Source organism: Meriones unguiculatus, chromosome 8, assembly GCF_030254825.1.
Source record: "Meriones unguiculatus strain TT.TT164.6M chromosome 8, Bangor_MerUng_6.1, whole genome shotgun sequence".
NCBI lineage: Eukaryota > Metazoa > Chordata > Mammalia > Rodentia > Muridae > Meriones > Meriones unguiculatus.
The window spans coordinates 15,870,917-15,883,616 of NC_083356.1; the positions used below are offsets into that span (position 1 = coordinate 15,870,917).

The window sequence follows — 12,700 nt, forward strand, 5'->3', positions numbered from 1 at the left end:
TCTTTCTGCTTCCTAGACTTCCCCATTTCAGGCCTCAGTGATCCCAGATCCCAGCTCTGGTATTAGGAATATTGAGAAGATAAATATCCCATTGGAGTGTATCTTCAAAGTACTCTCCACCTCACAGGACTGAGGACTGAACCTAGGACCTTGTAGTAGGGAAACATTTTACTACTGAGCTACCCCCTTGCCCCAAGGTTCTGCATTCAATCTTTGTAAGAAAGAAGGTTGACCATTTTGCCAGTTACTATTAGGGCTACTTGCCCCCACCAAACCATCCCCTGACCTCTTTGCTAGGGCAGTCTCTGGCTCTGAGCAGCCACTCTAGGCTGATGGCCTAGAAACTCTCACAGGCCCTTCTGCTTCTCCACCTATAGCCATGCCATCCTGCAGCACATCTCCCTTGGCTCCTATGTGCTTTCTCAGACTTTTGTGAGCCACAGCAGTGCATTAAGAGAAGACACTAGCTCCAGAGAGAAGTGGAAAAGCCCTCTCCTATGCACCCCTGGGCTATGCCCAACATGAGCACTCCTGTACAGGGTGATTGGGGGATGGGGGGAGAAAATGACACTCAAAGGCCACAGAGATGCCACTGCCCTCCCAGCACTGTCCCTCTGTGTCAGGGCTATTTGTTCCCAACCACAGTTCTCATCTGCAATCTCCCAGACCCTGCTACTGGCCCCACTACTTGACTTCAATCAGCATCAAAGTGCCTTTCTCCTGTCATCACATTCGAGAGGGGGAAATGAATACCCAGCCTCCAGCGAGCTTGGGCAGGAAGAGGAGCCACACTGTAGGAATGGCAATAAGCTGCTGCTAGAAAGCTCTTGGCTGTGCCAGAAAAAAAAGTGCAGAGGAGGGCCAGGGCAGAGGCTAAGTGGCAGCTCAGGAATATAAAGGACACAGCCAGGGAAACACAGCCTGGGGTAGGGTGAGGCTGGGTGTAGCAGAAACTATGGACAAACTGCATCCTCTGCAGTCCAAGTGATGCCCACATCCAAAGACATGGTGGTTGCTCGCAGTGGCAGTCAGCTCAGTGAGCATGCTTCAGTGGTAACTGCCATCTCTAACATGTGAGGTGAGGCTCCAGCATCAGCTGCATGTCTTGCTAAAGCTTTCTGATTTCTCCAAGCAGCATCCACCTGTGCTGTGGCCCAAGCTCCCGGCATCTCCTCTCAGCCAGGTCCTGACCATGCTGAGGAATTCCACTATCACTAAACAGTTCTCCAGAGATGAGAGGTTCTGCAGAACTGGCCACTTCCCAGGAGGCTTTGGACCATACACCAGATCTTAGAACTTTTAAGGTGAGCAGGGGCAAACCAGGGCCTTTCAGAGCCTCAGTTTCCCTGTACTAAAATGGAGAAGCACTCGCCTCACAGCAACATTCCCAGCACATCTCCTGACAGAGTGGAGAGAGTTCTCAGGTCAACATTAGATCAGCTGTGCCCTGTGCCTATGAGAATATAAGGTACCCTGTAGCAATGCCAGTGGGCTGCATCAGCAAGGTGTTTAAGGTGATACTTTCCACAGGTAATACACTGCTCCTGGGGACCACTGCAGTGGCCCCACAGAGTAACTGGCACTGCTTGGTGCCTGCTCCGTGCCCGGGCTCTAGTACACTCCACTCTATGATGCTTGGCAGTTCCGAAGAAGCAGTGAAGGACACCTGTTGGGAATTCCAGGCACTGAACGAGATGCACACATTGGCCTGTTCCTCTCATGCTCCCCATGGCTCAATGTTCAAGTGCAGAGCCTTCTTCAGCAGCTAGAGTTTAACTCCAATGTTCAGTGGCAGGAAGGCAGCAGGTATCCCAGGAAGCTGTCCTAATGTCATAAAGCCTGGTCCCCACTGGCCTAGGAAGAAGAGCCAAGCATCCACGTGGCAGAGCTGGGAGTACTGCATCAGAGAGATAGGCAGAGCTCTGACCTTGTCCTCCTGGCCATAAACAAAAGGTCACAGAAAAGTATCCTGGAAACCTTGAGACTACTTTCCACACTGAGAGTATGCTGGTCTAAGCTCCCAGAAGGTAGTTCAAGTTCTTTCACAGACATAAAGACAGAGGGAAATTTCAAGTTAGATGTGTGCTTAGAAGAAGAGCCTCTAAATCAAGGCCGTGTGAACAGAAAACACCCAGGAGCAAGATGGCCACTGGGATGAGGGAGCCTTTCCTGTCTCCATGCAGGGCTTTGGCACCACTCCCCTAAAAACAGCAGTTTTCCTCAAGCCCTGGCCTGGGGCAGAATAAGGCAGCTTTCCTCTCTCTTGGCCCTATGGTGACATGAGAGACAGGTAGGGACATGGAATCTCAAGTCATCACTGAGAGTAGAAGGGCAAATATGAGCTGATACAGGGACAGGGAAGAGATGTGGGTGACCCTAATCCCCAGGTAATATTTAGTTCCTAGTTACTGTTTGCCCTCTCCTCCTCGGGTTGATAGCATCCTTCAGAAAAATCTCGCTGTCACGATGACCCTGCCCCTTGCCTTTGGCCTTTGATTTTTGTCTAATATACTGGACACTGTTTCTGCAAGACATAGGGTCACCAGATATACTGGGTTACCCTACTCAAGGCAAGTGCTCCTGGCTTCTAACAGCAGCAAAACCCACACAGTACAGAAGGGCAGCCCACATCTGTACCATGACTGAGGCTATCAGAGAGCTAATACAAGGGTGAAGCTGACCTCAGTGAGTGGTAATGAACTACTTGAACATCTACTGAGGTTACATAGACCTTACAGCCACCTTACAATGAGACAGCTCCACATAGATGCATGATCACTATGCAGGGCCAGCCCTTGGCTCCCTTTCCCATCGTACAGAGGGACCTGGATCCCAGAGGAGCCATGTTTTAGTGACAACATCAGATCTAGAGCTCTTGGGACAGTGAGGAGGTACCCATACCTCAAATGGAACCTTCTTCAGCTTTTTCTTGTGTTTACTTTGTCCTGTGGGCTGGGAGCAATCCACCTTTGCACATACAAAAAGCAGGGGAGGCACTGCATTCTAATCAACTTCCCAAGAGGAAGTCAAGCCTAATGGCCCAGGAAAGCAACAAGGAAGGAAACGTGAATCCTAGTCCACCCATGTCCCATGCTGAAGTCAAGCCTGTACCTGGAGAAGTCCTCACAGAGGCAGCTCAACGGAGCTCAGAGCAAATCGGAGGAAAAAGCAGAACATCTGGGTAAAGCACAGAAGTGGGAGGTTGGAAGGACCCTGAGGACAGCACAGCCCAATAGGATGAGGACAGGCATCACCCAGGAGCACAGGATAGAAGGCTGATGTCATTCCTCAAAGAGGACTTCTACAGGCCCTCTGAAAGCTGCTGGCTCCTCCTTGGTCTCCAGCATACAGCAGATCCGTGTTTTGTCCCTCCCTGCTCTCATCAGGACTGTCTTGCCATCTATTCCTGTCACTGTAAGTACAGAACCACAGTATTTGAAAGGCAAGCGTATCTGTGTCCTCCCCCTCAGGGTCCCAATATGACACCCTGGGAGGGAGACTGGATTATCTGGTCACAGAGAATTCAACAATTCTCCTGAAAGCACATGCCTCTTATTTAGGACACAGCCTTAATTATTATTCTTTGTATGTCCACCCTCCTAATCATATTGGGAATCTCCCAGGCTGTGCATTTTTAGCAGAGATAGGACTTTTGGGGGAATGGCTAGCTCCCTGAAGGAGTGGTCTGCGGGTGACCCCTGCTCAGGAGAAGCAGCCCTACACATGCCAGAAACCAGGTCCTCCGCCTGGGCTCCTTCCTACAGCCCTGGCTTTCCTGAATTGCTGAGAGGCCTAAAGAAGTTAGACAAGTTACAGAAGAACCCACTTCAGATAAAATATTCATGAATACATCATCTCAGAGATTAGCAAAGACAGATCAGGAACAAAGTCTTTATGACAGTAAGAGAGGCCACCATCTCTAGCATCTCCCACTCCTGCAGAACAAGCCCAAAGGACAGTCAGCCACTCCTACCGGGGTGTGGAATCCAAAACTCAAGTCCAAGGGATCATTAATCGATTCAACAATTAACTCTAAACCTCTTCACTGAATCATATGGTGAATGCATGTGCTTTTAGACCTCCGTGCCTGATCACATGAGCAGCCCTCAGATAGACACTTCCGTTTCAGACAAGAGATCCCAGCCGCACAGACATCAAGACCAGTGCCTACAGGGGAACCCACTTATCAGACGCAGACGCTTGTGTGCTCTGGGCTTCTTTCCCTTAGCCACATGTCCTCTACCGCCTACTGCACATGGGAGGGGAACAGTCCCTCCCACTGGTCTCTACTTCACTCTCATCTCCTTGCACAGTTCTCACACAGCCTCTAATGGATATCCAGAGACTGAGAGCATTTCCCTAGAGGTACTGTGGCCTGCCAAAGACCCACATGCCCAGGGTTTCTCCATGGAGCTGTGACCCCCACCTGCAGAAGCTCTTGTGAGGGTGAAGTCACACATTGCTGGCCTCTTAACACGTCACAATCTGGGCTGCTCGAGGGCTCCATGGGGACATCACCTGATGACTTCCACAGTGAGATTAGCAAGTCCCAAGCTCTTCTTGGACTTGCAAATTAAGGGTTTCCTAACAATGCCATGCAGTAGGCACAGAGAGTCCAAGGACCTTCTGCTCAGCTCTAGAGAACCAGGCCTCACTAGAACAGCCTGCCATCCCCATCCCTGGACCCTACTGTCATCCTAAAAAGACTTGTGTTAAAATTCTCTCCTGTGGATGAAGTCTGTGCACATATACAACACCACATGGAAAGCACCACATGTCCTCCACCCAGAGAACATCACTCTGTCTGCCTGAGGTGTCCCTGCTGCAGCCTCCTTGCTGCTGCCACAGCAACAAGCCTGTTTCTGCCATTTTCTTCTAAACCTCTTGTTGCAGAGGCTTCATATTTCCAAGCTCAGAGTAGTCACCTACTAACTTGTCACCTATTTCTGAGAACCACATGCTATTGGGGGTGGAGGAAGAGGCCTTAGAAGGAGGGCTCATGGTGGTGAGACATGGTCGGCATGTCAGATGAGTGGCTCCTACCCAGTTCTCCACACCTTCTATTTTCCAGATGAGCAGCAAGCACTGATCTATTGACAAGAGGTTATGGTAAAAGACCACAGAGGTCAAAGCTAGTGACCCAATTACTCTGACAGCTACTTCCTGGTTGACTGTCTTGGTCCAGAGCTTACTTAGTGCACGGGAGGCCCTCATAAGAGATGTACCATAAAGCTAACTTACTGAAAGTGGGGCCTTAACAAGTAGATACTTTTCACTCTCCAATTACAAAATGGCATAACTATTCAGTTCACCTTTAGAATTAGCTACAATTCTTGTCTAGCTTAAAGCAAGTACAAAGAAATTTATTCAGAGTGGTCACATGGATTACCACAGAGTGATGCTACATGGAGAGCAGATGCTGGGAAGGGAGGGAGGGAGGCTTTTCCTCTGGCCCAACTAACTGTTCTCCTTAACGAGACTCTGTAGATCACCCAGGAACACAGGGCAGTTTGTGGCCCTTTAATTGCACATTCCCATGGAATTTAAATGGCAAAGGTGATGAGCTGCCTGCCAGCCTGTTGCTAGAAGCTGAATTTACACTCACCCATCAGCAAGCTTTTCAGAACCACTGAAGTCTCCCAGAGGCCCAGAGGCTCTGTCCGCAGCCTCATACCACTGGGAGGTGATAAGAGCCTTTAGGAGGCTGAGTCTGGTGGGAGGCCTTCAAGTTGGTGCATATGCTCTTGAAAGTGAGAGAAGACCCATGCACTTCTTCCTCTCTCATTTCCCAGCCTTGAGGTGAGAAGTTTTGCTCCAAGCATGCCCTGCTGCCTCACCATAGGTCCAAAGATGACTGACCACGGACAGAAAATTATAGAACATGCCTCTCCTAAGCTCATTACCTATGGCTCCTGTGACTGCAATTGGACGCTGACCTAAACATGTCACACATTCCTTGATTAGAAGAGAACTTGAGAAATCAGCTCCAAAGTGGTGTTGAATTCTGTGTCAGAACTATATGAAGGCAATGGAATCCAGGACATCATTCTTCTGGGTACACCTGATGGGTGAGACTACTGAGCCCTCACACAATTGACCAAGCATGCTGAGCCAGGGCTGCAGAGGAAGAAACTGTCCCCATCACAGTCCCCAAGCCCCTAACACGACAGAACTCATGATCAAAACAGGAAGAAGAACATCAAAGCCCAGAAGGATTCTCTAGACAGGCCCTAAACTGCCCTCTCAATTCCCAGGACACAGTGCTGCTACTGCTGCTCTTGGGGTGGGGAGAGGCTCACCTTCTTTTTCTAGCTCCTCCCTGCAAACATAACAGCAGTGAGCCAAGACTTGCTGAGTATTCTGTTTCTAAATCTTTACTGGACTGACAGTGATGTATGCTTACTTCCTGTAGGTGGGTAGGCACGAAGAGCTTACACTCTCAAATCCTAATGGGCTTATGAAAAAGTGTGTTGTAAGAAGGCCTGCTTCTTCAGGCTTATTAGATTAACCCAATCCATCAGTTCCAATGCCACTGGAGTCACAGAAACAGTGCAGTGGTACCTAGGAGGTCCAAGTGTGATGATGGCTGGCAGCTGGGCACAGTAAAAAAATGCAGCAGGTGCTAGAAGCCTGTTCTCAATCCTGGACCCCAGGTGCCCTGACACAGCCATACCTTGTCATGCCTCAGGACAAGCTACCTGCCTCTGGACTACATGCAATGCACAACTGGCCCACTATAACCCACCAGTCACCTCACTGGACCTACTCTGTGTGGCAAAAATGAGCATGAGGTCCTTCCCCTTGGTATCCCACTCTGTCCTCCTTAAGTCAGGTGAGGTACCTGCCCCAGCCGTCAGTGCCCACCTTGGTCATCAACATCAGCACTGCTGTGATTCTGTTCATGTGTACCCTTCTCAGACCAGCTGTGAGCTTCTGGGGGAGGGGAGGTTCCCTCAGATACCAGGATGCTCTCTCCATGTCCTCATACGGGCACCCCACAGAGCAGGTGTCATGTTATAGCTGATAGTGGAAAGAATGGAGGATGGAGAGATGTAGACAGGCCCCATCGATGCTCAGAAAAACCTTGGAAACTACTCCAACTGCACGGTCTGATACTGACAGGATGGACCTACTATAAAGTGACTTCTGGGAGTCTTCCACCCCAACCTCTGCCAAATTGCTTTCCTTTCAAAGCCCTGGAGAAGCCTACTCCATGTTCACTGCAAACGGTGTCTGGCGCAGCGCCTTAACTTAGGCCTCCGCCCTCCCATGCCTTCACATCCTGGCCCTCCTTACATCACCTTAAATGTGCCCCAGAATGGCTGCAGCTAAGCACAGGTGTCCTCAGGGCACCCCACTAAAGGCTGACACACAGGCTGCTCACATGCATAAGACCTGATAATTCTTTATCCTGTGCTCCAGTCTACACTGCCCAGTCTTACTGCCAAACGCTACTTGAAATACCTGTGACAAAATTCTAGCATGCAACCACCCACTGCTCAATGACAATGCTTATCGCAGACACAAGTTGTCTATGATAAGCAACAGTGATGCCACAGTTCTCAGGGACAGGAATCTGCTATGCAGCTCTTGGGGCCTTTCACAGCTATAATGGAGATGTCAGCAAGGGCTGGGGTCTCTCAAGAATGGATGGGGAAGGCTCTGTCTTCTAGCCCACTTGCATGGCTGATGATGGCCTAGGATTCCAGGTGGCTGGGAACACAATTCTTCACCCTGTGGGAGGCTCTAAGGAACAGCTTATCATAAGCCAGTGTGAGGAAGCCTCAACTGGGAAGTGTGTTCTGCTGCAAGAAGTCCTCAAGCCTGGTCCACACCAAGGGAGGGAGCATTCCAGATGCTTCCTGCCCACCTAGACTCAGCTACAATTCTTGAGGGTGGCTCTGGGCAGCACCTGCTCTACAAAGCTGACTGTTTCACGCCACCACCACATGACTAGTGTACAAGTGTGAGTGAGCCCCTCCCTCAAGTCTTCCTAGCAATTCTGTCTAGGTACTAGCCTCATCCTCTCCCTAGAGTGCTTCATCAGCTCCATCCTCACCAGGCAACTCCACCATAAAATGTTCTTCACAGATATGCCGAAGAGACCTAAGCATACAGATTATAACTCAAAGCTACTTGTTCCCACTCCTACCATCTCCCGAGAACTGCCCAGAGAACTGCCCGGCTCTGGAGGGTCTCTATAGCATTGCCTCTAACACCTGAGACAACAGCAGTGACAATGATATCTGGCTTGTGGCCAGGATCTTTCACAGTCACATGGGTCCTTTGAGAACAGGGCCCTGTTGACAATGTTCCCACGGCCCAGGGACTCAGGGAAGTATTCAACAACATGTGTGAACTGTGTGGCTCAGGGATCTCCAAGACCTTCCTGAGCAGTTCCAGGGCAAATGCTAAGTGCAAGGAAGCCCTGACTCGAGCTACCTTCCAACACACTCTCCCTGGGATGGGGGAAATGAAAGGACAATATATAAAACAGAAATATTCTACCTAAAATGTGAGAAAGGATCAAGGGTTGGAGAAGGCATGCACAGCAGTGGGACAGGACATCCTTCATCAACCATCCAAGCACACCTCCTTTTGTGCAGGCATGAAGCTACCTGTCACTCATGTGGAAGAACAGCCTACAACGTGGAGAAGAGTAAAACAAGATGGCTGGCTGGTCTGGTAAGGACAATGACCTGGGACTAAATTAACTGAGCTCCACAGCTGCAGCCCCGGAACACACTGCAGAGTTGCTCTCATATGTGGGGCTTAGTCTGGGGTGAATGCTCTAGGAAGGCTGCATCTATGCTCTACAGAGCACCTCAAAAGCAGCTCTCACAGGCTGAAATCTTTTAGGAGTGGGGACTACATGCCCAATCCATGACTCTCACATCTGGTGCCAGCTGCTAAGATAGACAGCAGAAAACTCTGAGAGGACATATATCTGCATGGCCCATGCTTGTCCCGCCCTAAAATAATTCATTTCATCCATTTCTTGGATGTAGCCTCATCTAGGGCCTAGGGCAAGGTGCTTATCTATAGCCCTTCCATGGCATGTGTTCCAAAAGAATCTTAAGCCACACTGTAAGTTTACGGCCCAGCAAATAAACACCCAGCTGCACAGAGTGACTGCCTAATAGTTAAGTGAAGATGGCTATGTGCTTCCAGAGCCAGAAAAGACAGTTCAATCCCACAGCTACTCAGCCATGGAAAACGGAAACACTCTGATTTTAAGATGGAGAAAAGCTTATGACCAGGGTCCTATCCATGTAAAAATGAGCTCCTGGTACAAATGAGTTGATTTGTGACAAAATTAAATTGCAGGAGAACTAACTCAGTGAAGAGGTCATGAGTATACTCAAAGTCTGAATGCCAACTGAGCACTTCAGGGAAACAGCGCTGGACATGACAGAACTGATCCCTCTTTCGCCTGCTCGAAGTGTGACTGACTCGATACCTGTTTTATTCTGTAATGGGACAGAATTACAAAGAACTCTGAGCTTAATGAGCAGGCCTGGATCCCGAACGGCCTAAGTAATCACAGAAATGAGAGCATTTGCAATTTACAGGATATTAAGTTCTGTTTCCTGTCATCCAACAGAGAGCCAATCGATGCATTTGACTGACAGCTACTTTAGCCAAAACAGCTCCAGGTAAGGCTTTAATTCCCAGCTAATATTACTGAATGGGAATTCTGTAGCTGCCAAGTCCTAAATAGAAAACCTACAAATCAGGAACATGCTCTGTCATGAGAAGCATCCAACAACACAGCCCACAGAACATTACCACAAAGGCCTCCCGATGGCATCATGACACAGGAGGCAGAACAGACAGAAGGGTGATTTTGATATAGCAGGCTTATTAGCTACTTGTCCTATTGCTTCAACGGAACACCTGACAGAAGCAGCCTGAGGGAGGGAGGATTTGCTTTGGCTCACAGTTCATGGGAATAGGCCATCATGCTGGGGAAGTCTCCATGACAGGAGCATGAGGCAGCTAGTCACATGGTATCTGCAGTCAGGAAGCAGCGAGCGATGTTGCTGGGGCTCAGATCCCCTTCTCCTTTCCATTCAGTCTGTCAGCTGAGGTGAGTCTTTCCACTTCAACCTAACCTACATAAACCCTCATAGACTTGAGGCTAACCTAATGCAAATACTTGCTCACAAGTTGGAGGCCATACTCTAGGTAACTCAAGTTGACAGTATAAAACAAAACAGAGGTATCCACAAAACCCACATATCCAGTGCGGGGCACAGAGTGCACCACCAACACTTAAAGCAAAGGGTGACGCTACCATTCAAGGCGGCTCAAAACTCAGGCAGAGATGGTAGACACAAGGGCCCAACAGCACCCTGGCTTGTGGGGAAAAAATGCAGCACCCAGAATAATGCCCTGCAAGTTACTAAACAGAAGACCCCACCCATCCCCTAAAGGCTCAGTTTTGCTCTGCAAATGCTCTGCTTGCACCAACCTCTGTAAGCCCGTGTGCAGGGCTCTGATGCCCAACACTGTCCAAAGCCTGGACACATGCCACCTTATGCTAACATGCTGCCCAGAGCCTTGCCTTCTAGACCCGCCGCAAGCACCAGTGCATTGCTCCCTTTGCCAAGCTCTGACACACCGCCCAACAAAGGCTCTCACAACAGGGAGGACTTGGGTGTTTGTTTGTTTGTTTGTTTGTTTTTTACTGTAAGGAAGAAAACTCACCTGGTGCTTCTCTCCTAACTCTCTGTGGAGATCTCATGCCTCACCCCAGGCCACAGTGTCTGGTGTTGCTGCTGCTGCCACTGCTGTTGCTGCTGAGAGCCAGTAGCAACACCCCACACATAGGCCAGCTTCAGTAGGCCTCACACACAAAATTACAGGAGGCTAGAATAAGCAATGGACACTCAAGGGAGCCAAGGCGGCTGCTTCCGGAAAACTCAATCTCCTGAAGACATGAATTTCATCAAAATTGGTGAAGAGTGGAAAATTTCATATTGTGCTGCATCCGTCTGAGGATTTCTTTAAATCTTTATTGTAAGTAACTCAAAACACAGACAACATGGGAGTCCCGAGTGTGAAGTTTCTGGAAGAGTTGCTAGGATGTACAGTGAAGGTACATGATTACTCGGCCATACTTAGAGTTTAACTCTGCTTAAAATGTAAATTGCCAGTGAGAATGGGGGAGATTGTCAGCAACCAGCTGGAGTGCCATCAAGTGACAGGGAAGTCTTAGAAAGTCCTTTTTCTTGTTCTACACATAATCGAATGACAGGAACACCAGGGCTAGATTTTTTTTTTTTAAAGATTCTGTTTCAACAGAAAGGATACTCTGTAGGGACTCCAGCATAGGAGGAGGCAGGACGGGTCTGTGGCCATGGGGCGGAGGCTCACCTGGTAGGTGTCCCACAGGCGGATGGTGCAGCGCAGGGGCAGCTCCCTCATCAGCAGGTTGTTCATCCAGCGGAAGGCAAACTGCAGGTACCGCACCTCATGCCCATCCAGATGGCGGTGGACTTGCTCTGCATGACACAAGCACAGGCTGTCAGGGGAGCCTTGGGGGGGCAAAGGACTAATGCCAGTAAGAAAGGACTCCACAGTCCAGCCTTCAAGAAGAAAACAAATAAAGGGCTGGAGAGATGGCTCAGTGGTTAAGAGCACTTATTGCTCTTGCAGAGGACCTGGGTTCAATGTCCAACACCCAGATGGCAATTCACAAGCATTTGTAACGCCAGTTTCAGGGGACTCAATACAATCTTCTGACCTACAGGTGCATCAGACACAATAAATGGTGCACAGACACACATGCAGGAAAGTACCTGTGCACATAAAAATGAGTAATTTTAGCCAGGCTTGGTGGCTTTAACACCTTTAACCCCAGCATTCAGGGAGGCACAGGCAAGAAGACCGCCGTGAGTTCAAGGCCAGCCTGGTCTACAAATCAAGTCCAGGGTAGCCAAGGCTACACAGAGAAACCCTGTCTCAAAACATACAAACAAACAAAAAATAATTTTTTTGAAAAGAATAAACTATGGTGGTAATGACAGTGATGATTCAAAGAGGAACAGCTGTGCCAGGCAAATGTGCACATTTGGGGTTCTCCACACCCCAATACTCAGGAACAGAAGAGAGTCCATATAAGGGAGAACAGATTAAGAAGCACATGACTGTAGAAGTAAGTGGCAGGAGGGTGACGGGCTGAGGAAATGAACCACCAAACTCCTAGAGATCCTGTCCTCACCCAGGTACCATCCCACCTGCACCCAGACCCAGCAGACCTGTCCCTGTCCAGACCAGGGCACCTCTAAATGGACTAAGTACGAACTGGGCTTCACAGAGAGCCATGCTCCACCAAACTTGTCCCCAAAGCATAAACCCTGTCTTCTTAGGGTTACTATTGCTGAGATGAAACACCATGACCAAACGAAACTTGGGGAGGGATGGGTTTATTTCACCCACAGTTCCACATAATAGCTCATTATCAAATGTGGTGAGAGCTGGAACTGCAACCTGGAGGCAGGAGCTGATGCAGGGACCCACAGACAAGTGGCGCTTCCTGGCTTGTTCGTTATGACTTCCTTTGCCTGCTTTCTTGAAGAACCCAGGACCACCAGCCCAGGATGACCAACAATGGGCTGCCCCCCAACAATCACTAATTATGAAAATTACTCTACAGCCAGATCTTATGGAGGCATTTTCTCAATTGTGGTTCCCT

At 49.2% G+C, this 12,700-nt stretch overlaps 1 protein-coding gene across 5 annotated transcripts in view; it reads right to left on the reverse strand.

Moving 5' to 3' along the window:
• Positions 1-12,700, reverse strand: part of Tbc1d22a (TBC1 domain family member 22A) — a 275,967-nt gene that overhangs the window by 85,636 nt on the left and 177,631 nt on the right. For all 5 annotated transcript variants that reach the window (XM_060388866.1, XM_060388865.1, XM_060388863.1 and 2 more), the window contains one exon: positions 11,380-11,507. In XM_060388866.1, coding sequence (XP_060244849.1) covers positions 11,380-11,507 — 128 coding nt within the window. The remainder of the gene's footprint in view (positions 1-11,379; positions 11,508-12,700) is intronic.